The sequence below is a fragment of the Panthera pardus genome, unplaced genomic scaffold (assembly GCF_024362965.1).
Source record: "Panthera pardus isolate Hobbes unplaced genomic scaffold, ASM2436296v1 HiC_scaffold_8, whole genome shotgun sequence".
NCBI classification, from domain to species: domain Eukaryota; kingdom Metazoa; phylum Chordata; class Mammalia; order Carnivora; family Felidae; genus Panthera; species Panthera pardus.
This window is the reverse complement of record NW_026527013.1, coordinates 131,009,807-131,033,149: the sequence shown is the minus strand read 5'-3', so window position 1 is coordinate 131,033,149 and position 23,343 is coordinate 131,009,807. Positions and strand designations below refer to the sequence as shown.

Below are 23,343 nucleotides of genomic sequence, written 5' to 3'. Positions count from 1 at the left end.
GTTTAAAGTCTGAAATCCAAGTAATGCTTTGTATAATTTACCAAAATAGGACTGTTTTAAAACAGATTATTTTTTTAAATAACTTCTCCCTCTTGCCACACTTTCTCTAAGTTTATATCATTCATCCCTTTTTAATCAAAATGTTTTTCTTTGACATAACTTGAAGTTTTGTTTCAGCCTTTCAAAATTATAGCTTTAAAAAATAAAAATAAAAGTATAGCTTTAAATGCATCAAATATACTTAAACGTCGATACATTTAAAATATGAGTTTTAACACTTAACTTCATTGATAAGTCATAGTATAGAAATTTCTTTTTATAATTCTCCATATTTGGATTCAAGTAAACGTGATTTTCTGTATTTTAAAATTTGAAAACCTCTTAAAAGTGTCAAAATCCTGAATTTTGGATATATAATTCAGAGTATTCCAGCACTTAAATTTACTTTGGATAATGCTTATTTTCTCATTGTATAAATTTAAGACATCAAAATGAAATACTCTTGGTCATTTCTCTCAAGGTAGTAAAATTATTAGAACGGATATATGTATTGATTGAATTTATAAATGAATTCTCAGAAAACAAAGCATTATCTTTCTGCATGGACAATGAATTTATGATAATTTCTGGTTTATATTTCATTGCAGTTATTTTTTATCCAAAATTTCTGTTTTAATCTCATTTAAAAGTTATGTTATAATGCATATTTCATTCATTCAACAAATAGTCCAGAGAAAAATGCATATTTAATTTAGTTATTTTATTTATTCATTTAATAATTTTTAATGATTGTCCACAGTGTACTAGTCACATCACAGGCACTGGGAGTACAACAGTCAGCCAAACAAAATCCATGCTTTCATGGAGGTTACATGCTCATGAGGGTTAGAGGCAAGAAACAATACATAAATTAAAGATATGCTGGGTCAGATAATGGTAAGTCCCATGAGAAAAACAAAGCAAGGAAAAATAAAACAATTTTAAGTATGGTAGACAGGGTAGGCCTCCCAGAAATGATGCGTGTAAAAAACATTAAAGAAGTGAGACAACAAGCCCAGCAAGTCCAAGTCCTAGCAAGGCCTTGAGGTAGGACTGTGCTGACATGTTTTTGAAACAGCAAGGAGACTAATGTGGCTAGAGCGAAACATAAGAAGAGTGGTAGAAAATAAGATACTGACCAGCTAGATTTCGTAGGGTCTTGTAAACCATGGTTAAAGACGTTGGCTTTTATTCTGTGTGAGATGAATCACTGGATGTTTTAAGAAGAAGAGTAACAGGATTTTATTAACCTTTAAAGTGTGTCAAGGATTCTTAAGAATTAATTACTGTGTTAAGATAGACTATAGGAAGGGGAGTATGTAAATCAGGAAATAAGTTAGGAAGCTAATGTGATAATCAAGGTGCAAAGTTATAGTGAGGCAGTTTTCTTAGTGAGAAAGTGAATGGACAGAACAGTATAATAAAATTAATGCTCAAGTGAGTATAATGACTCAAGAGAAGGGGAAGGGAAATGGTATGTATGTTGTATTGATTATAGTGATACATAAGTAGGGAGTTGAAAATATGAGGTGAGTGAGGAGGAGTGAAAAGGTGTTATCAGTAGATTGCGGACCCCAAGAATTGTGGAGTTGGAGAAAGAAAGGAGCCAGAATAATAGGAAATAAGATTCTTGAAACTTAAATGTTTGGTGTTTTCTGCTTGGCTCTAGAGAGAAAATCTCTCTTTTAGAAAATATACATTTTCTCCCTCAAGCTAAGAAATGCAAAAGGAAATGTATTACTGAACCAGTTATTTCCCTTGTAACATGGAGTAATGACATAATCCAATCAGGAAATCAGCACCATCTCTATTTAAGACCATCATTCTTGGCTTTTAGCAGCACTGCTTTAAAATTAGTATTCGGGTATATCAGGCAAGCTCTCAGACTGCTTCTTAAATGGACTTTGATGTGTGATATTCTCATAGGAGCATTTGCTTATACCTTCCTTAAATAATCTGTGCTCACACTTCTCTCTTCTTTTTCCTTAGATGTGTGGTTGTTATCAATAGTTATTGTATCTACATGTGTTTGAAAAAGGTCATTTTTAAGTCAAACTGCTGAAAGGGAACATTCATAAGAATTTAGGTCAAACTGCAGGAAAAGAACAGTGGCAAATATTGTAAAATAAATTTACTATGGAAAGTAATCCCATGAGGAGTTTTATAATGTCTTTACTTTAAACTTAAAACTAGCTTGAGAGAAAAGGCTACAAAACAGTTTTGAATTTTGAAACTTGATTTATCTATAATTTTAACTTGAGTTTATATAATTCCTTTCTCTATTGACAATTCTAAGAAAGCAGTAGTACTTTGAGAGCTAAAGTGGGCTTTTAAAAGAGTTTGACAGAAGTTTCTGTTCAGTTATACTTAAAACTTCATAAGAATTTGGTATGTAAGGTAAGGCTTACTGACATTACCCTGCTAAGATTTTGTTGGCTGTTTAGCTTGAAGAATTCCACGTATGATTTCCTTCAAAAGATAATTAAATTTGATTTATAGCATGAAATACTAAAAACATAACACAAAGGCATAGCTGTATGATTAATAAAAATATTTGCTTTTTGGGGTGCCTGGGTGGCTCAGTCGGTTAAGCGTCCGACTTTGGCTCAGGTCATGATCTCACGGTCCGTAAGTTCGAGCCCCGCGTCAGGCTCTGTGCTGACAGCTCAGAGCCTGGAGCCTGTTTCAGATTCTGTGTCTCCCTCTCTCTCTGCCCCTCCCCTGTTCACGCTCTGTCTCTCTCTGTCTCAAAAATAAATAAACGTTAAAAAAAAAATTAAAAAAAAAAAATATTTGCTTTTTCTAACTTTTTGTACACACAGAGAAACAAACACAGTTTCCTGGATTTGCAAGTAAATTGCAGATAACATGATATTTCATTCCCACACATCTCCCAAGAATAAGGACATTCTTCAGCATAAGCATAATACCATCATCGCATTAAGATAATTAACAGTAATTTCCTCATTTCCTAAAATACTTAGTTCAAAAATTCAGATTTTTTTATTGTCCCCAAAATGTGCTTGTAATTTTTTTCTTTTAAATCAAATTAGGGCTCATGCATTGCATTTGGTGGTTGCATTTCTTTAGGTTCTTGGTTTTGTTTTCCACAACATTTAGTTTTTTTTGAGAAATGACAGTTTATTTGAAAAATATCCCACATTCTATATTTTGTGGTTTTTGATTCAAGGTGGTTAATAGCACTGTTCAAATAATCTGAATGTCCTTACTGATTTTTCTTTTTGGCTTTTTGTTCTGTCAGTTACCAAGAGAGATTTTCAAGATACCATTTTTCTCAATTTTTGTATAATTATTTGGCTCATCTTTAGATTATTTAATTTTTCTCTTAAAGTTCTCTTAAATTTCATCTTTTTCTGAATTAGAAAGATTTATAGGGTTGCCTGGATGGTCAGTAGGTTAGACATCCAACTCTTGATTTCTACTTAGCTCAGGATCTCACGGTTCATGAGACTGAGGCCTGCGCATGGAACCTGCTTGGGATGTTCTCTCTCCTTCTCTGCTCCTCACCCTTGTGCACACTCTCTCAAATAAACTTAAAAAAAAAAATACTTATGGTAATTATTATAAAGTCCTTGTTTGCTTATTCCAATATATAGTTTATCAAGATCTGTTTCTTTTGGCTGTTTTTTCTTTTGATTACGGATCATTTTTTTTTCCTGCTTCATTATATGTCTGGTAATTTTTAAAAATATATACTAGCATTATGTTTAGAAGAGACTGGCATAATATTAGTTTTTCCTAGAAAGGGCATGCTTTTTGTTTTGTTTTGTTTTTTCCCTCTAACCGGCAGCCAGTGAGACAGGGACACACTTTGATCCATCAGGGGTTAAACTGAGTTGAAGTTGGATTACATAGTTGCATTTCACTTGTGTCTTCAAATGCTTTGAGGGTGAGTCCTGTTTTATGTATATTATAGGCACAGTCCTCTAGCAAGACTCTGGGACCTAGGTCCACAGAAGACTGCAAAGAATTTTCTCTGCTTTTTAGTCCCACTCCAAGCCTCTAGTACTTCCCTTGCCTTTTTCATATTTGAAAATCAAGACCTATGGAGGAGAGTGGGGGTGGGATGCAGGAATAGAACAGGGAGAACAATCTTTGCATTTGGGTTTCTTAAAGATTCCAGTCTGTCACACCATTCTAAGCAACCATTAAAAGCTCTGCTGGTTTCCCTTTAATCAAACAAAATCCTTCTACCCTGGAAGACATGATCCTTTGCTGCCTATACACCTTTTCAACAAATGTACAAAGTGCCTGTGATCTCTTCTCATCTAGGCCTTTCTTTAGTTCCTTTATACCTTTTGTATCCTCAGCTCTCTTGATTTCTTTTTAATACATTGTTTTTTTTAGAGTGTATAGTTCTTTTTCCCCCATAGCTACAGCATAACCAGGGGCCCTTTGTGATTTTCTATATCCTAATCCAAAACTAGTTTTGTGTCCTGTATTTTGGATTTATTTGATTGTTTTCTCATGGAGCCATTAACTACTTTTCCAGTGTCCTTTATTTCTTATAAACTGATCTAAAGTGTTGAATCAGGTAACATTATTTTTGACAGAATATCTGTTAGGTGAAACTGCACACTTACTGCATTACATTAGCAAGTGCTTATTGTCGGGTTACCTGCTAAATTTTGCCATTTGGTGTAGGTGGTCCTTCCATTGTAAACTTATATTTTCCCTTTGCAATTAGCAAGTAATATGTAGAGGGACATTTTGGCTTGTGGATCAATCCTGTCTCCTGACAGTCTGTCAGCTAACAGGTTTACTTCTGTTTATTAAATAAACTATTTCATTTGGGATTGCAGAGTGATTTTTTAAATTTTTTTTTAATGTTTACTTATTTTTGAGAGAGAGAGAGAGAGAGACAGGGTGCGAGTCAGGGAGGGACGGAGAGAAAGTGAGACACAGAATCTGAAGCAGGCTCCAGGCTCTGAGCTGTCAGCCCAGAGCCTGACGCAGGGCTCACAAACCGTGAGATCAAGAGCAGAGCCAAAGTCTGGCGCTTAAATCGACTGAGCCACCCAGGTGCCCCACAGAATGAGTTTTTCAACTTGTATCATTCTTTTTATTTATTAGCTTCTGTAAATAAAACCTTTTCTTTATGAACAGGGAATGATTATGTGTTCTCCGGAAAGGCTGGGTAGAAATAAACATATACGTATCCCTAATTCTTTCTGTTTAGTCATCAATTCTTACAATAAGGAATTGGTGTAGTAATTCCAATTGTGATAAGTATGTTTTTTGGTTTGGGGTTTTTATATCACAGTAGCCTCCTGCATTGTTATTTATTCATTCTTTCCATCAGTCTTTGTTTTTTTTGAGGGGGAGTATATTCAAATTATTCCATATTCCATATATAGCTGGCTTCTGTGTTCTGAAATCACTTTTGAGCACTTTGTTACTATGTGGTACAAAATAACCCTTTGGTTTTGCCACCCAAGACTTAGAATCAAACTATTTCTTCATAGGGCCTGTTTCTTTTAGTGAGAAATGGCATTTAGAAATTAAGATCTGGGCACTAGATGTGCTGCTAAAGGACTTAGTTCTGAATAACATTAATACATTTGCTTTGTCCTACAGTTCACATAAAATAGTTTGAAAACTACAATGTCAATTTTACTTCTAAACTTTACCTAGCAGTAAAACTGACTGGATGAAGTTTAAAGTATCTCTGTAGTTCTTCTGTCTTTAGAACATAAACCACTAAGTGTCGGGATACTGTGTTTAAAAGTTACTTGAAATAGTTCTTTTGTATATGGTTATGTTCACTTTCAGTTTTATGGGTTTCCCCCCCTATTTTATTTTGTAAGAATATAAAACATTTGCATGGTTGAGAAGTCAAGACTTTATAAAAAGGTGTATTCAAAAAAGGTTCCCTTCCAATTTCCTCATTTGTTACTTGTTTTATCCAAGTAACAAATTATTTTCAGGTAACATTATTTTGTTGTTGTTTTTTTGTTTGTTTGTTTTTTGCAGAATTAACCAAATTCACATACACACACATAACCACCCATTATCTATATTCAAATGGGATATGGTATATGCTGTTTTATACCCTTCTTTTTTACTTAATATGTCATGGAGATCACTGTTGTATTAGTCAGGGTTCTTCACAGAATGGGTTCCTGTGTATGTGGAGGCTGATAAATCTTGAGATGCAGTGGTGAGTTGACATGCTAGAGACACAGGAGAATCAGTGGTGTAGTTCCAGTCCTAAAACTGGCAGGCTTGAGGCTTAGGAAGAGCTGATGTTTCAGTTTGTCTGAAGGCAAGAAAAAAATCAGTGTCCCTGTTCAAAGGCAGTCAAGCAGGAGGAGTCTTTCATACTCTGGGGAGGAGGGTCAGCCTTTTTGTTCTATGCAGACCTTCAAGTGATTGGATGAGGCCCACCCCTATTATGAAGGACAGTCTGCTTTACTCAGTTTACTTATTTAAATGTTACTCTCATTCAGAACCATCCTCACAGAATCACTCAGAATGTTTGACCAGATATCTAGGTACCCCTTGGCCCAGTCAAGTTGACGACATGAATTGACCAACTGCAAGTAAATAGATACCCTCTTCATTTTCGTAAGTTATTTACAAGTTTTTCCTGTTAAAAATAGTGCTGTAACGGATAACCTTGTGCATATTCATTTTGTACATTTGGCATTGTATCTGTAGATTCCTGGATGTGCAATGGCAGAGTAGAAGAGTAAACGTATATGTGATTTTGATCACCCTCTTTAGAGGTTTTATCATTTTGTAGTTCCGTCAACAAAAAACAATACCTATCTCTTCACAGTGTCACCTACCTTTAGAAGTTTTGCCAGTTTGATAAGGTGGGAACTGATATCTCTGTGTGGTTTTAATTTATGTTTCTCTTGTGAGTGAGGTTGAGTATGTTTTTATATATTTAAAAATTATTTGCCCCTTGTGAATTATGTTCATGTTTTTGACACTTTATTTCCATTGGTTTTGGTCCCTTTTATCTTGATTTTTTCATAGCTTTTTATGACTTACAGATATGTGCCCTTTGTCTTCATTAATACCTTTTGCCATGCAGGTTTTTGGTTTGCCATGTAGAAATCTTTGTTTTTACGTAATCACGTATGTATCTCTTTTATTGCTTCCAGATTTCTCTTACCTTAGAAAAGCTTTCCTGATTCCCAGACTATAAGAATTCCTAATAGTAATTCACTCATTTACTCACTAGTTTTCTTATAGTACTTGAATGATACCATTTTCTACATTTAGATCTCTGACCTATTTGGAATTCAGTCTAGTGTTTGTTGGGAAGTATAGATCTAACTTTTCCCCCAATATAATTCCCGTTTCTCCAACATCATTTATGAAAAGCACCACCTTTTCTACAGTGATTTGGCATGACACTTATATGCCATGTTAGCCAACTATATGCTATGGTTGGTTCTTTTTTAGGACTTTGTTATGTTTCATTGTCTATATCATTTAATCTATGTTATTCTGTAACATCTTCCCCTGCTCCACCACTGCTCTTCTTTCTCAGGGTTTTCTTGGTTCTTTCCTTTTTTTTTTTTTTTTTTTCATGTGTATTTTAGAACCAACTGGTCTAACTAAACTTGCAAAACTTTGTATTTTTATTGGGATCTCATTAAATTTTTTAATAACTGGAGAAAACTGACATCTTTGTAATGTTGAATCATCATGCCCATGAAAAAGATATGTATTTTTCTGTTTGTTCCAGTCTGCTTTTGAGTTGTTCAGTAGTATTTTAAGGTTTTCTGAATACTGGTTTTCTGAATATGTGCATTTTCTTGTTACATTTATTCCTAGGTGTTTTATCATTTTGAGCTGTTGTAAATGTAACCTTCACTTCTGTTATATATTCAGATAGGCTATTGTTTATATATGCACATATATATGGAGGCTTTTGATTTTTGTATTTTTACATCTATTGGTATTGGTTTATGATTGATTCTTTTGGGTTGTCTAGGTTAACTCATCTGTGAATATACATTTTTCTTTCTTTCCAGTTTTTTTTTCTTTTTTCTTTTTTTTTTTTTTTTTGACTAATACTTTTTCTTTTGTCTGCTACATAGCTGTGTCTTATTCATTTAGCAATGTGTGCATTGTGTCCCCGTTAAAAACGTGGCTAGCTTTTTGGCTGATATATATGTATAATTTTACTTTTAGAAAGTGTTCACCGATTCCTATTTTACTGAGTGTATTGTTTTGTTTGTTTTTTTAGGAATAGGTGTTGAATTGTGTTGAATGTCCTTTCAGCATCTGTGGAAGTGTATATGAGTTTCCTCCTTAAATTTATGAATATATATGTGAATATATTAATGGATTTAAATTTCCAGGTGAAAGGGATTTTTTTTGTTTTATTCTGTTACACTTTTATTGTGTTGTAATAGGATGATTTTTATCTGTTTTTCTGTGGCTTTTACTGTGGTTTTCTTCATGACATAGTATATGTATATGGTAGTTTTGTGAATATTCCATGTGCACTTGAAAAGAATTTATACTCTCTTTAGAGAGCAGAGTTTGTTATGTAGATAAGATAAACCTCATTATACTCTTTTTGGCTTCTCTAACCTTACCTAATATTCATTCACTTGATTGAGTCATGTATTAAAGTTCTCTATTGTTAGTTGTGTCTGTTTCTCCATGAATCCCATGGAGTTTCTGCTTAGTGAAGATGGCTGCTATGATAAATGGCACATAAATATTCATAACTGTTATATCTTTGGAAATTGTGGTCTTCAGCATTATAAAGTTTTCCTTTTTTTATTCATTTAATGCTTTTCGTTCATTACTAACTAGCCTCTTCATCAACATTTCTCAGCCATCTCATGGATGAACTTCATCTTCTAGTAAATCCTTTAAAACCAGCTTGCAACTATGATGTTCCCTAAGTTCTTACATACAAAAAGCTGTTTTTCTATAGTTTTGTTACAAAATGTGCAGCTTGGCTGGATAAAAATCGTTGACTCACACTTTCTTTCCTTCAGCTTCTGAAAAAAAATGTTTCTCTATTTTAGTCTTATTTTGTATCTTCTTTCCATTTTCTCCCTCCCCCCCCCCCCCCCCCGCACCCCTTCTCTCCCCTTTCCCTCTCTACTGAACCATTTGGTAGTCAGTTGCAGAAATCACAAGACTTTCATTCCTAAATATTTCAAGGTGTATCATTGCACTTAGTTGAGGTAAATTCTCTAGCTTTCTCTTTATTTGAAGTTTTTATTTAAATTCTAGTTAGTTAACATAGAGTGTAATGTTAGTTTAGAATTTACTGATTCATCACTTACATGTAACACACAGTGCTCATCACAACTGCCCTCCTTAATGCCTATAACCCATTTAGCCCATTACCCTGCTCACCTCCCCTCCAGCTACCCACAGTTGTTCTCTGTAGTTAAGTGAAACAAGTTGGTCAGAGAAAGACAAATATGATTTGACTCATGTGAATCTCTCTCTCTCTCCTTTTTTTTTTCTTTTATGACACAGACATCTTATAAAGGTTTATAGACTCTCAATTTGGATTTGTATGGTTTTTTTCTGATTAGATTTTTTTAAATGTTTTTTATTTATTTCTGAGACAGAGAGAGACAGAGCACGAGTGGGGGAGGGACAGAGAGAGAGGAAGACAGAATCAGAAGCAGGCTCCAGGCTCTGAGCTGTCAGCACAGAGCCCGACATGAGGCTCAAACTCACAAACCGTGAGGTCATGACCTGAGCCAATGTCGGTCGCCCAAAAGACTGAGCCACCCAGGCACCCCTCTGATTAGATTTAAGTGAAGCATATTAGCAAGAATATTACTTAGGTGATATTGTGTCCTTCTCAGTGTATTACATCAGGAGACACATGATAACTGTTCTGACCTGGGTTTTTTTTCCCTTTCAAGTAGATTCATTTTTTTGGTGCAGTTTTAGGTTCATAGTAATATTGAGCAGAAGGTACAGTTCGCATAAACACCCTGCCCACACACATGCCCAGTATGCTCCCTGTCAACATCCACCCAGAATGGTACATTATATTGTAATTGATGAACTTCTTTGACACATCATTATCATTTAAAGTCCATAGCTTACATTAGGATTTGTTTTTGGTGGTGTATATTCTGTGGGTTTTGACAAATATATAATGACAAATATTCACCATTATAGTATCATACAGATGGCTTCCTTGCCCTAAAAATCCTCTGCTTTGCTTGCACATCCCTTCTTTCCCCAGTCACAGACTCTTTTACTCTTTCCATAGTTTTGCCTTTTCTAGAATGTCATAGAGTTGGAATCATAGTATATAATCTTTTTATGTTGACAGCTTTCACTTAATAGGCATTTAAGTTTCCTCCATGTCTTTTCATGGCTCGGTAGCTCATTTCTTTTTAGCACTGAGTAAGAATCTATTGTCTGGATGTACCACAATTTTTTTCTTTATTCACCTGCTACAGGACAACTTATTGCTTCCAAATTTTGGCAGTTATGACTAAAACTGCTGTAAGCATCCATGTGCAGGCTTTTGTGTTGAAGTGAGTTTTCGTGTGTGTGTGTGTGTGTGTGTGTGTGTGTGTGTGTGTGTGCGCGCGCGCGCGCACGTGCAAATACCAAGGAGTGTGATTGCTGGATTGTATGGTAAAAGTAGAGTTAATTTTGTAGGAAACGGCCAAATTGTCTCCAAAGTGATTTTATCATTTTGTATTCCCACCAACAATGAATGAAGAGTTCTTGTTGCTCCACATGTTCACCAGCAGTTGGTAGTGTTGATGTTATTAGTGTGTAGTAGTGTCGTGTTGCTATTTTAATTTGCATTTCCCTAATGATATATTACCTGGAGCATATTCCATAAGCTTATTTGCTGTCTGTATATCTTTGGTGAGTTATCCGTTTCTTTTGCCCGTTTTTAAACTGGGTTGTTTGTTTTCCATTATTAAGTTTTCAGAATTCTTTGTATATTTCAGATAACAGTTCCTTCATCAGATAAGTCTTTTGCAAATATTTCTCCCAGTCCATGTCTGTCTTCTCATTCTCTTCTCATTCTCTCCCATTCTCTTTTGCAGAGCATTTTTTTTATTGTAATTAAGTCCAGCTTCTCAATTCTTTCTTTGATGGATCTTGACTTTGGTGTTGCATCCAAAAAGTCATTGCCAAGTCCAAGGTCACCTAGATTTTCTCCTAGGAAGTTTATAAAACTCTCCAAGAGTTTTATAGTTTTGTGTTTTACATTTATGTCTATAATCCATTTTAAGTGTTGTGAAAGGTGTGATATCTGTTTAGGTTCATTTTTCTGGTATGTAGTTGTCGTTCCAGCACCATTTGGTGAAAAGACCATCTTTACTCCATTATATTGCCTTTGCTCTTTTATTGAAAAATCATTTGAGTATATCTGTGTGGGTCTACTGGGATGTTTTGTTCCATGTGTCTAGTTGTCTATTCTGTCACCAGCACCATCCTGTTCTGATCCACTATATAAAGTAAGTCCAATAGTGGCCAGTCCTCCAATTTTGTTCTTCTTCAAAAATGTGTTGGCTATTTGGGTCTTTTGCCTCTCCATATAAACTTTAGAATTAGTTTGTTGGTCTCCACCAAATAATTTGACTTGATTTTCATTGGGATTGTACAGACTCTATAGATCAATTTGGGAAGAACTGACATTGTGGCAATATTGCATCTTCCTATCTATTTTCATGGAATATCTCTCCATTATTCATTCCTTTTTGTTCTCAGCTTTTTAATTTCAAATTTGAAATGTTCTTTCATATCTGCAGTTGCTTTATTATATATAATTAATACCAAAATGTTACAGTTTTTTTCTTTTTTATAGCTGTTTTTGAGTCTATGTTTTTGATAATTTTCATCCACTGGTTTTAATTGTTTTTCTCTTCCCTTCTATTAGGACCTTGTTTGGTTTCTGTATTCATTGAGCATTTATTTTATGGGTTTGTCTATTCTGTTGGAGTGTCTGTAGGGGTTTGGGTGGCTTACTTGGTTCTTTAATTCTGAAGAACCTTGTTTGATTGCCACAAATACAAAAGTAAAGTGCCTTTAATATATATTGTCCTCTTTTGGTCTGACTTAACATTTTTTAATATATGGTTTATAACATCTCAGTAGGCTCATTATCCTTAATTGCTTAATTTTTTCCTTTTATCACCAAACCTCCAGAGATACCTCCATTTTTTCAAAGTGCCTCCTTTCTCCCCCAGAAGCAATATCTTTTCAAGGCTCTCCTTTTTGGTGGCATTTACTTTTTGTACACTTTTGCAATTAGCCCCAGCCCCAGTAAATCACTAAACTACTGTCATTAGATTTCTAAATACCACATCTTTACATTGGCCTTGGAGTCTTGTGGGATCTGAGGCTTGCTTATCACTCCAGTGTCACCTAGCCACCTTTCCCCACTATATTTGTGTTGGCCTCAGGATCTTTTTACCTGTGAGTCCATCCATCTGTTTTCTTCTCGGCACCTTACGTTTCACATATCTTGAATGGATGTCCATCTCTGCAGGATCCTTGCTGTGTTTATCTACTGTGCCTTTGCTCATGCTATTCTGCCAGAAAAGCACTCACCTCCCACCTAGCATTCTTCCTTGATTATTCCTACTTATATTTCTGAAGTCAGCATATATTACTGACTCTGGATTGATTGGGTTATCAGTTGTATATTATCTTTATCAGTTGTATTTTCTTTATTATTGTATAATTGTTGTCTTATTCACTAATCTGAGCTCCTTGAGAGCAGCAATCCCTTCTCCAATTTGTTTTCTCATCACAGATGTGCCTGGCACATGGGGGCTCTGTATTCTTAATACTTAATAAATATTTGATTTATGAAGAATGGGTTTCAACTCCTATATATAAGAATTAAAACTAAATCTACATAGGAAAATTAAAGAAATCTTTTTTTTAAAAAGTCTTAATAGTAATTACTAAGAAAAAGTGAAGTTGAACTAATAAGCATACTGTAAGTATGAGGAGAGATGGGCATTGTTCCCTTAGATCATAGTTCTACTTGCAGAAATCAGTTTTAAACTTTTTTTTTAACGTCTATTTATTTTTGAGACAGAGAGAGACAGAGCATGAACGGGGGAGGGTTAGAGAGAGGGAGACACAGAATCTGAAACAGGCTCCAGGCTCTGAGCTGTCAGCACAGAGCGCGACGCGGGGCTCAAACTCACGGACCGCGAGATCATGACCTGAGCCGAAGTCGGACGCTTAACCGACTGAGCCACCCAGGCGCCCCGCAGAATTCAGTTTTAAATTAATTCTTCAATTCTTCTCTTGCCATATGTTTCTGGAAATTCACCAAGCAGAGTCTATGGAGAAAAATAGTTTAGCTTTGTTCAAAGTATGAGCTATATGTACTAATAATGTGTTGTAAGAATCTAAAAAGAAAATTTGTTTAGATTCCCTTCTCCTTCAAGTAGCTTGGTAATTGTATCATTTATTGTTTTCACATGTAAGCTATCACATTGTAAGCTCAAGGGCCTGAACTAGGTCTTGTTAGCCTTTCTTTACCTTAAGATTCCTGGCTTTAATAGCTAATAAATATTTGAGTTGATTCTGTGGTTTGTGTTTGTTTTTCCTGTTATATACCCAGGCATGGTGTCCTACTACTCTAAAATTGTATTCGGTTTGAAGAAAATTGTTTATAAGATTATGTCAGCCATCAGTTTCTGGTGCTGGATGGCAACCTGATCTGTTCAAAACTATATGAGCTTAAAATGAAACATCTTCAAAAAATCTGCATTTTACTAATGTAAGAATTCAGACAAACAGGAACGGTCTCTTGATGGATAAGAATAATTTCCAGGTGTTACAAAAACCACCGTAATGTTCAAACTTCTGTAAATGTTTACCTATATGATATAGTACCATTTTTACCTGAACTAGATTTGTATTCCCTTCCCTCAGAGCAAATAAGAATATCAATAAGTCTTAATATGTTGACATCCTCACTTAGTTTTCATAAACCAACAGGGATCTAAGAAACAACTATTGGGGTATCTGTCTGCTACCAGCAGACCTGGCTCAGAATTAACTGTAACGACTGGTCTTTTTGTATGCTGTCACTGAATAGCAGAGTTACCTAAGATTTTCTAGAGGAACTTAAGTTTTAGTTAAGAATGCAGTTCAGCAAAACATATAGGCACATCTGTACCCTTGAAAATATACTTTTTACTTGTTAAATATAATCTGTGATTATGCTTTATTGTATGTGCAGTGCTACAGGTACTCAAACTTAACCTCTGTGTGACGTTTTCACAGTAAGAATTTGTAATTGAAAGTTTCCCGTTTTGATTAATAAAGGCTAATGTTTTTCCATTTTATTTTATATTCCTGCCTAGTATTTTAAAATATAACTACATTTTGCTTCGTAGTGTATGCAGAGAATATTTCCAAAATGGTGGAAAGAGAAAAGCACTTGAAAAGGATGAAAAAAGAGCTGTACTCGCCACTAAGACCACTCCAGCCTTAAGTACACATGAGTCTTCTAAACTTGAAGGTCATTTAACCAACCTCAGCTTTACAAACCCTGAATTTATAACTGAGTAAGTACAGTTTTTCTATTTCAATTACTAACGTCATCCTGGATAGCTCTATTAATAATGTAAAATAGTGTAATGATTTACAAAAAGTAGTGGGCTGTTTGCTTGCTCCCCTGATAATAGATTAGGCTGAAAAATGCAGATTTATAATATTAGTAGGTAGAAAACTAGCATAAAATTTTAAGGGATATCAGGAAAACTAATGGTTCTATAGCAGATTGTGTTCAGGAAACATAAGAAAGAATTGTTTCTTAAATGTTGTAATAATTATTCTTATGGTAATAAAAGAATCAAAACAGCAAAATCCATTTTAAACTATGTTTAATTTAAAGTGGCTGTCTCTTAACTGAAAAATCACAAGGAATAATGGAAGATTATTAATGGAACCAATTGCCATTATTCTATTGTTGATGTGAAAATTTGCCTACCAGTAGTTTATGTGTGCATAGGTACAAATTTTATTTAGTAAATACATGAATGTATTTCCAGTTTAATTGAGCTATAACATTGTGTAAGTTTAAGGTATACAACATGATTTGATATGTGTAAATATTTTGAAATGATTACAAGTTTGGTTAAACATCCATCACCTCACAGTTACAATTTTTTTTCTTGTGATGAGAACTTTTTAAATTCTTTTTTTTTTACTTGTTTTATTTTTTATTTTTTTAAATTTACATCCAAATTAGCATATAGTGCAACAATGATTTCAGGAGTAGATTCCTTAGTGCCCCTTCCCCATTTAGCCCATCCCCCCTCCCATAATCCCTCCCATAACCCTCAGTTTGTTCTCCATATTTATGAGTCTCTTCTGTTTTGTTCCCCTCCCTGTGTTTATATTATTTTTGTTTCCCTTCCCTTATGTTCATCTGTTTTATCTCTTAAAGTCCTCATATGAGTGAAGCCATATGATTTTTGTCTTTCTCTGACTGTGATGAGAACTTTTAAGATTCATTCTCTTGGCACCTTTGAAATATATAGTACAGTGTTGTTAACTACAATCATCATGTTGTACCTTACATCCCCTTAACTTCTTATAACTGGAAGTTTGTATCTTTAACTCAATTTCTCTACCCCACCCCACTGCCATTTCTGACTACCAGTCACATCTCTTGTTTCTATGGGTTTGGTTTTTCTTAGATTCCACATATAAATCAGATCATACAGTATTTGTCTTTCTGTCTCTGACTTATTTCACTTAGCCAAATGGCCTCAAGGTCCATCTATGTTATAACAAATGGCAGAATTTCATTCTTTTTTATGATTAAATATATATATATGTATATATAATATACACACACACAAGTATTATAATCCAATTAATTATTAGTAGTATTAAAATTATTTATACACCTTAGTACCAGAACAGATTTGTAGTATCAAGTAATACTTTATTAATTTCTTGAAAATACTGAACTTGAATAATTCTAGAAACATTTTTGATAGACACTGAAAGCTAACCATGAAAATAAAATTATATCAACCTCTTAACCATTTAAATATGTAGTAGATATCAAACATAGCATTACCGCTGGTTACTTTGATTTTACATAATGTTGAAAATACTATAAGCAGTTTTATTTAAAATTTAACATACTTTTGATTAGTTCAAAAGGAAAGGAAAGGATGAAGCAAATTCTTTTCAAAGATTACTATAAAGCTTACAAAGCATAGTGACTTACTAAACATCCTGCAACTCAGGTGTTATGAACATTCTTGAATATTTTTAAAATGATGACATTGTAAAAAAATATATAGTTATACCGCTATCAAAGACAGGTACATATAGAACATATCAATCCTAGAATTTCTGTATGGTTCTTTTTTTTTTTTTTTTTTAAATAAGTAGGCTCCATGCCCAATGTGGGGCTTGACCTCATGATCCTGAGATTAAGAGTTGGATGCTTTACTGACTGAGCTACCCAGCCACCCCACTATATGGTTCTTTTTTATAGTCTCTATTTTACTGTTGAGATTTCCTTATTTGTTGAGTCACTGTCAGCATATTTTCCTTTAACTCTTTTAACATGTTTTCTTTTAATTCTTGGAACATTTTTATAATAGCCAATTTGAAGACTTTGCTCCAGCATTTGAGCTCACTCAGTCATTTTTTATTTAATGCTGTTTTTCTTGAGCATGGACCACACTTTCCTGTTTTTCTTTGTATATCTCGTAATTTTTTGTTAAAAACCACCCAATATATTTTTGATAATATATTGTGGAAACTCTTGGTTTGGATTTTCCCTCAAGGAGGGGGCGGTGGTGGTGGTGGTGGTAGTTTTTTGCTAGTTTGCCTGGGCTGAATCTGTGGGATCTGCTTTCCTTGCAGTTTGCCTAGTATTGTTATTTTTATTTTTTAGGCTGGTTTCCTAGAGTCTGTCTGCTTAGCTTAGTGATCAGTGATAGCACAGGTTATACTCCAGTGCCTTAAGCCAGTTAGGCCTCCTCCACCCTCTCCCAGTGGATGTGTGTTGATTGGGGAGTGCTTTTAACACTTAGGCAGTTTTCAAGTGTGCCTCACCATTTATTTTCCATCAGACCCTCTTGGGTCTCCTGTGCATGTTCACTTAGCCTCCAGGTCAGTCAAGACTATGTGGAGACCTTACCTAGCACCTCTATGCCTTTCTCATTTCCAGGATTTTTTGGGTTAAATTTCTGACAAGTTCTCCAGTCTGCAGCTCAGCCCAACCCAAACTGCAACCTAAGGCTAGCATACCTGCTGACTTTCTGTTTGTTTTCTACTGTGTGGGTTTTTTACCCTTTGTTCCAATAAAGTTAGCTCCTTCCAGCTGTGAAGCTGCTCTTTTTCACAGCCAGCCCTATTCTTGAAGAACTTCCACACCAGCTGAGCAAGGGGTGAGGGTGAGAAGAGTGGTTTCAGGCAAGAGCACCACAAATCCTCATTGTTCTTAACCTAGGATCAGCTGGTTCTCACGAATAAACATTCTCCAACTTGTTTGCCTTTGTTTGAGTCCCAAAATGGTTGTTTTTGATGATTGTGTCCAGTTTTATAGTTGTTTCTTGAGGAGTAGATTTGCCAGCTCTACCCTGGCAAAGTCCAGAAATTCCTGTCTCTGGTTTAATTTTAATGGAGAGAAATTAGTTTGGCTTTAAGTATTTTAAAGAAAGTATCCAAATATGATTGTTACAGGTCAGGATTTACTTAGTATTGAAATTAAACATTGAAATGAGTTAACTAGCATGGCTAGGCTTAGACTTTCTTTATTCTAAAAACTCTGAACTCTGTTATATACCATCTGGCCCCAATATGTGTATGTAGACATTACTCTTCCTGCTTGTCTTACCATTTTTGCAGCCTTTATTCTAGTCATATGGAACTGTTTAAATTCCCCTCGTGGTACATGCTTGGTCTCAATTTCTGGTTGCAAGTACAGTGTATCCTCTTTCTGATAAACTATTCCTCTATTATATTAGGCTATATTTGAAGCATCTCCCCTTCCTGAATTTAACTTGAACTTCCCAGAATTGATACTCTTTGGTACTAATATTAAACCTTCTTTATAAATAACTCTATTAAAGTACTTATTATATTAAAGTCCCTATTTAATATTTCTCTTAACTGCAAATGAAATAAGATCACATGTAAATTTGCATGTAATGAATGTTATAGATGTAGAAAAATTATTGCTCAATCCCAGTTACATTTAGGCACATTTCTTTCCAGTCTTTTTCATAGACATTGTTTTTTACACAATAGAGACCATGTAGTATAAAGAATTTTGCAAACTGCTCTTCCCATGCTATTAAAACACTCATTCTGCATTATGTTTCACACAAAAATCTACCACTGTATATGTCCAAATATAAAGTGATTCTGAATACAAAATAATACTCTGTTTTCCCCGAGTGAATCGTAGTCTCGTCTCATCTCCTTTCCTCTCCTCTCTCTTTTTCTTTTTTTCTCTCAGACAGGTAGATGAAATATTCAAAAGTCAAATGTTTATTTATTTATAGTTATTACTATATGGAAAGATACACATCCTTTACCATCCAAATCTATTTGGCTTCTGACTTTGGAAAGCAAGTTTAGATAGCAAGGGTTATCTTTTTCTCAGTCTCATCTCAAAATATGTATTCAGATCATTGTGATTTCTAGGTGCAAATAACAAGGACTAACGTAGCAAAAATACCTGCTTTTTTGTACTTATATTTCATGAAAACCAAATGTTTGTTACTGCTAGAGCCCCGTTTTAAGTCCTCTATATCTCAAATTTGAGATGTGATACTTTTTTAATCTGGATATAATGTGATTGCTGGAAATTTTATCCCAAGTCCCAATTAACACCCATTCCTCCTAAGGTAGCTATGTCCCAACTGTCTTTAACTTGTACATATATACTTGTAATTGATACAAAATAAGTACTTACTTTGCTGCCTTTTAAAAGTATTTATATTTTTTGAGAACATTCATCAAATAGACCATATTCTGGGCCATAAAACACCTTAACAAATTTTAAAAGGTAGACCATCATGGAAAGTATTTTCTCAGACTGTAGTAGCAGAAAGAGAGCCAGAAAATACCAAAACATTGATAAATAACACATTTCTAATTAGAAATTAGAAAATTTCAAAATATTGTACACCAAATGAAAATGAAAATGCATCCTAGCAAATTCATGGCATGTGGTGAAAGCGGGGCTTGGAGGGAAATTTATAGTATTGAGTACATATATTTTTTTTAAAAAGATTAAAATCAGTTCTCTAAGTTTCTACCTCAGGAAACTAGCAAAACAAGAACAAAATAGATCCAAAGTAAGCAGAGGTAAAGAAAATTACAGCAGAAGTCAGTGAAATTGGAATAGGAAGGTGGTTGAGAAAATCAGTGAAACTGAAAGCTGGTTTCTTTGAACATTAATAAAATTGATAAACCTCAGACCAAGCTAACCAAGAAAAACAAGAAGGAGAAACACAAATTACTAATATCAGAAATAAAAGAGCAGCCATCACTACTGATCTCATGGACAGAAAGGATAATATTAAGAATATTATGAATAACCTGTGCCCACAGATTCGATAATTTAGATAAAATGGACCAATTCCTTGAAAGACACAGTCTACCAAAACTCACACAAGGGGAAATAGATAATCGGAATAAGTCTGTATATGTATCAAAGAAGTTGAATCAATAATGAACAGCCTTCCAAAACACAAAGCACAAGGCCCAGTTAGTTTCACTGGTGAAATCTACCAAACATTTAAGGAAAAAACTGATAACACTTCTCTGCTGTCTGTTCCAGAAGGTAGAATCAGAAGGAACACTTCCTAATTCGTCCTGTGAGGCTGGCAGAATGTAGTTTAAGATGTTGAACCAAATTTCCTATTATCCGTTCTGAAGTGAAACTGACGTGTTCCTGACTGACTGTATAAAACATGATTAAATAATGACTGTATTATTATCTGTATTTGGGGGCTAAGTTATGCCTTAGTTGGCTTGTAATGGAAACAAACCTAAGGTGAGAAGGAAACTGGAGAACTCCTCTAGTTGATGATGTTGCTTTTTAATATGATCTTTATAAGAAAACATCTACCAATTAAAATTGTAAAACTGTACTTCGGTGTATAATTACGAAATCTGTACTAAATTTTTTGCCCCCCCCCCCCAATGTAGCTTGGTTTTACGTGAAGTTACATTGTGTGAAGTCGTTTTGAGATGGTTTTTCTTCAGTACTACTTTATTGCTCAAAGGAAAGAAACCGAGAGGGCTCAATAATGTAGACTTTGTAAGAACTCAAATGCCCTTTTTTGAAGGCTAATATGGTATAAAGAATCTTGCTTTATATACATTATTCTTTTGTTGAACATTTAGGTTTTCTTTCTTACATTTTATCTCAGAATTAAGCATCTTTTTGTGCTTAAATTGTTATGCTTTGGGGATGAATTCCCAGGAATGAATTGCTGGGTTAAGAGTACAAGTGACTCAAGGTGGTTGTACATATTACTGAATGACTTTCCAGAAAAATAATACTAAATCCATTACTTCTGGCAGTATGAGTGTCTGTGTTGCCAAGACTTATGGGCATGGAGTATTTTTATTTTTTTAATTCTCTATTAATGTGATGGAATAAAATGACATCCCATTGTGTTAATATGCATTTCTAACAGATACATAAAATAAAACACCAGGGAAAGGAAATTTATAAAATAAAAGAAAGTCTATTAAATCAGGAAAATAACATTCACTCCATGACATTCTAGTATTTGACATAGCAGAAACATGGCACACATGCTGCCATTATACTTTCCAAAATCCATGATAGATGAAGCTAAGTGGATCTTTCCTACAGATCTTGTACTTGGCCTCAGAATCTTTTTCACACAGTACTTAAAAAGCCATTACCAACTAGTCAGTATGAGAGAAGAAACTCCTCTGCCATTTATGTCCATTACCCTTGCTGTACATAGGACCATAGTTTTGACTCTGTGTTTCTTAGCAGCTGGGGCCATCTGTAGGACCATGTCTTTGTTTCTTTTTTTGAGAATTACTGTTTATGTCATTTGCTTGCTCAAGTATATCTGAAGTATTTATCAATTTGTATAATCTCTTTTCACTACTCAGTAACTTGATATTTAGTTATTGGGGTAGGGACTTAACATGTTTTATGGGTGGAAGGAAAAGAAGGAAGAAAGGACATATTTAGAACAGTACAATCACGTTTTTATAATTATCTACTTGGAACTTTGTTAACTGGTGGAAAGCGGGATGGAAAAGGTGGTGTCACTGAGTGAAAGGAAAGACTGTAAAGACTATTAAATGATTGCTCCAAAACCAAGAATCTTACTATAGGCCTTATCTCTATTCTGCCTTAGGAGGTAAGAAACTGGACATATTCTTAAAAGGTTTGTGACAGAGGGAATATAATACTAAAGAAGACCTAATTAGATCTATTAATACTGGTTTGGGGAGTTCAGTTTATCAGAATTAAATAGTGATTTTGAATACCATTTTGATATTCTTTTTTTTCCCTTAAGTGTTAGTTTAGTTTCTACTCAGTTTTTCCATTCACTTAGTTTATTTTCTTGAGCTTTTTATTTTTAATTTTTTTAAATGTTTATTTATTTTGAGAACGAGAGAGAGAGCAGGGAGGGGCAGAGAGAGAGTGAGAGAGAGCATCACAAGCAGGCTCCACACTGTCAGCACGGAGCCTGATGTGAGGCTCCATCTCACAAACCATGAGACCAAGACCTGAGCCAAAATCAAGAGCTGGACAGTTAACCAATGGTGCCACCCAGGTATCCCTGGGCTTTTTAATATTGAAGGTTATTTTAGTAAGTAAAAGGTTTTATAGTGGTAAAGGAGGAAGTTAAATGTCTTCTGAATGTAATTCGGTATATAAATTAAAAATTTTAAGTGTTTCATTTGTGGTTTTTAATAGTGTTTTGCTTTTAGTTTGAAATGTATTACATATCAAAGTACGTATACAATTACAAATTTGAACCTCAAAAAATAAAATTCATTATTTTACTGAAATATTAATAGAGCAAAATTATGATTATACATATCAGATCTGGAGTTTTAGTAATATTATCAAGTCCTATTTAAAGCCATGTATATTATAGTGTTTCTGAGCTGTTTCTATGGAAACAATGTGTATTACCAATTCCAAATTATAAAGTTTTCCTCCATAGATTTTCTTGGTTTAAAATAATGTATCTTGAAGATTATGAATAAGCTGACTGTAAATAACCCATGCTTATCAGTTGCTCCTTTCTAAAAAGTCAGAAAGATAGCTCCTTTCCCAATTTTAGCACTGGCTCAGAGAATAAACTTGAGAAAATATCTAACAATCCTGGGTCTCCTTTTCTTTATAAAAATAATACTCTATAATCTTATAGCTATTTGAAAAAAAAGTGGGAAGAGCTATGTATAAAATCCCCAAAGCTCTGAGCTTTCAGATAATGATCCAAAGTACTAGATGTTGAGAATGAAAGTAGTGAGGATTATATCAATTCAAAACATAATTTGGATAATAGTTCAGTTGACAAATCATCATGAGAATACCATGATCTAGAATTCTATAACTTGACTGTATGTAAAAGAAAATGATAACTACAAAATGTTTTCTATCAAAATAAATTCTGTCTGGAGAGATGCTTAAAGTAAATGTGCTTCCTTCCTTACTAAAACATATAGCATTCAAAACAAATTTTTTCTGTTAACCTTAGTTTATAAGATTCTTAATGTAGTTCTGTATACTGTGTGTTTTCAGCTATTAAACATTTAGCATCTATCTAAAACAAGTTATTATTTTAGTAACTGGAATTGAATCTAATGTGATCTAATAAAAATATATAAAGCTAATGAGATTTACATGTGAAATTTAAGAAAGATAATTTAGGAAATGGAGTTTTCATTTTTTAACTAGCAAATTACTATTTTCTAATGAATTACCTAAAACCCCTTCCTGAAACAAATATCAATGAATGTTATTCATTTTATGGGAGTGTCAGAGGCATGTGCTGTCATTATGTACTTACGAGTCTTAATGGTAATTTGGTGGTTATTGACAATCAACTTCTTCCATATAACTTCTCCTTATCAATGCAATGTTATCTTTCAAAAATGAAGTCTTCATGGGGTGCCTGGGTTGCTCAGGAGGTGGTGTCCAACTCTTGATTTTGACTAAGGTCATGATCTCACAGTTTGTGAGTTTGAGCTCTGCATCAGGCTCTGGGCTGACAGCATGGAGCCTACTTACGATTCTCTCTCTCTGTCTCTTTCAAAATAAATAAACTTAGTTTTCATCTTAATTCATGT

The 23,343-nt window shown here is 34.2% G+C and overlaps 1 protein-coding gene across 1 annotated transcript in view; it reads left to right on the top strand.

Annotated features, from left to right (window-relative positions):
- The window catches only part of BMT2 (base methyltransferase of 25S rRNA 2 homolog), a 90,413-nt gene that overhangs the window by 16,715 nt on the left and 50,355 nt on the right, over positions 1-23,343 (top strand). Inside the window, exon 3 of the mRNA XM_019418076.2 lies at positions 14,400-14,570. Within this exon, the coding sequence (XP_019273621.1) occupies positions 14,400-14,570 (171 nt within the window). The remainder of the gene's footprint in view (positions 1-14,399; positions 14,571-23,343) is intronic.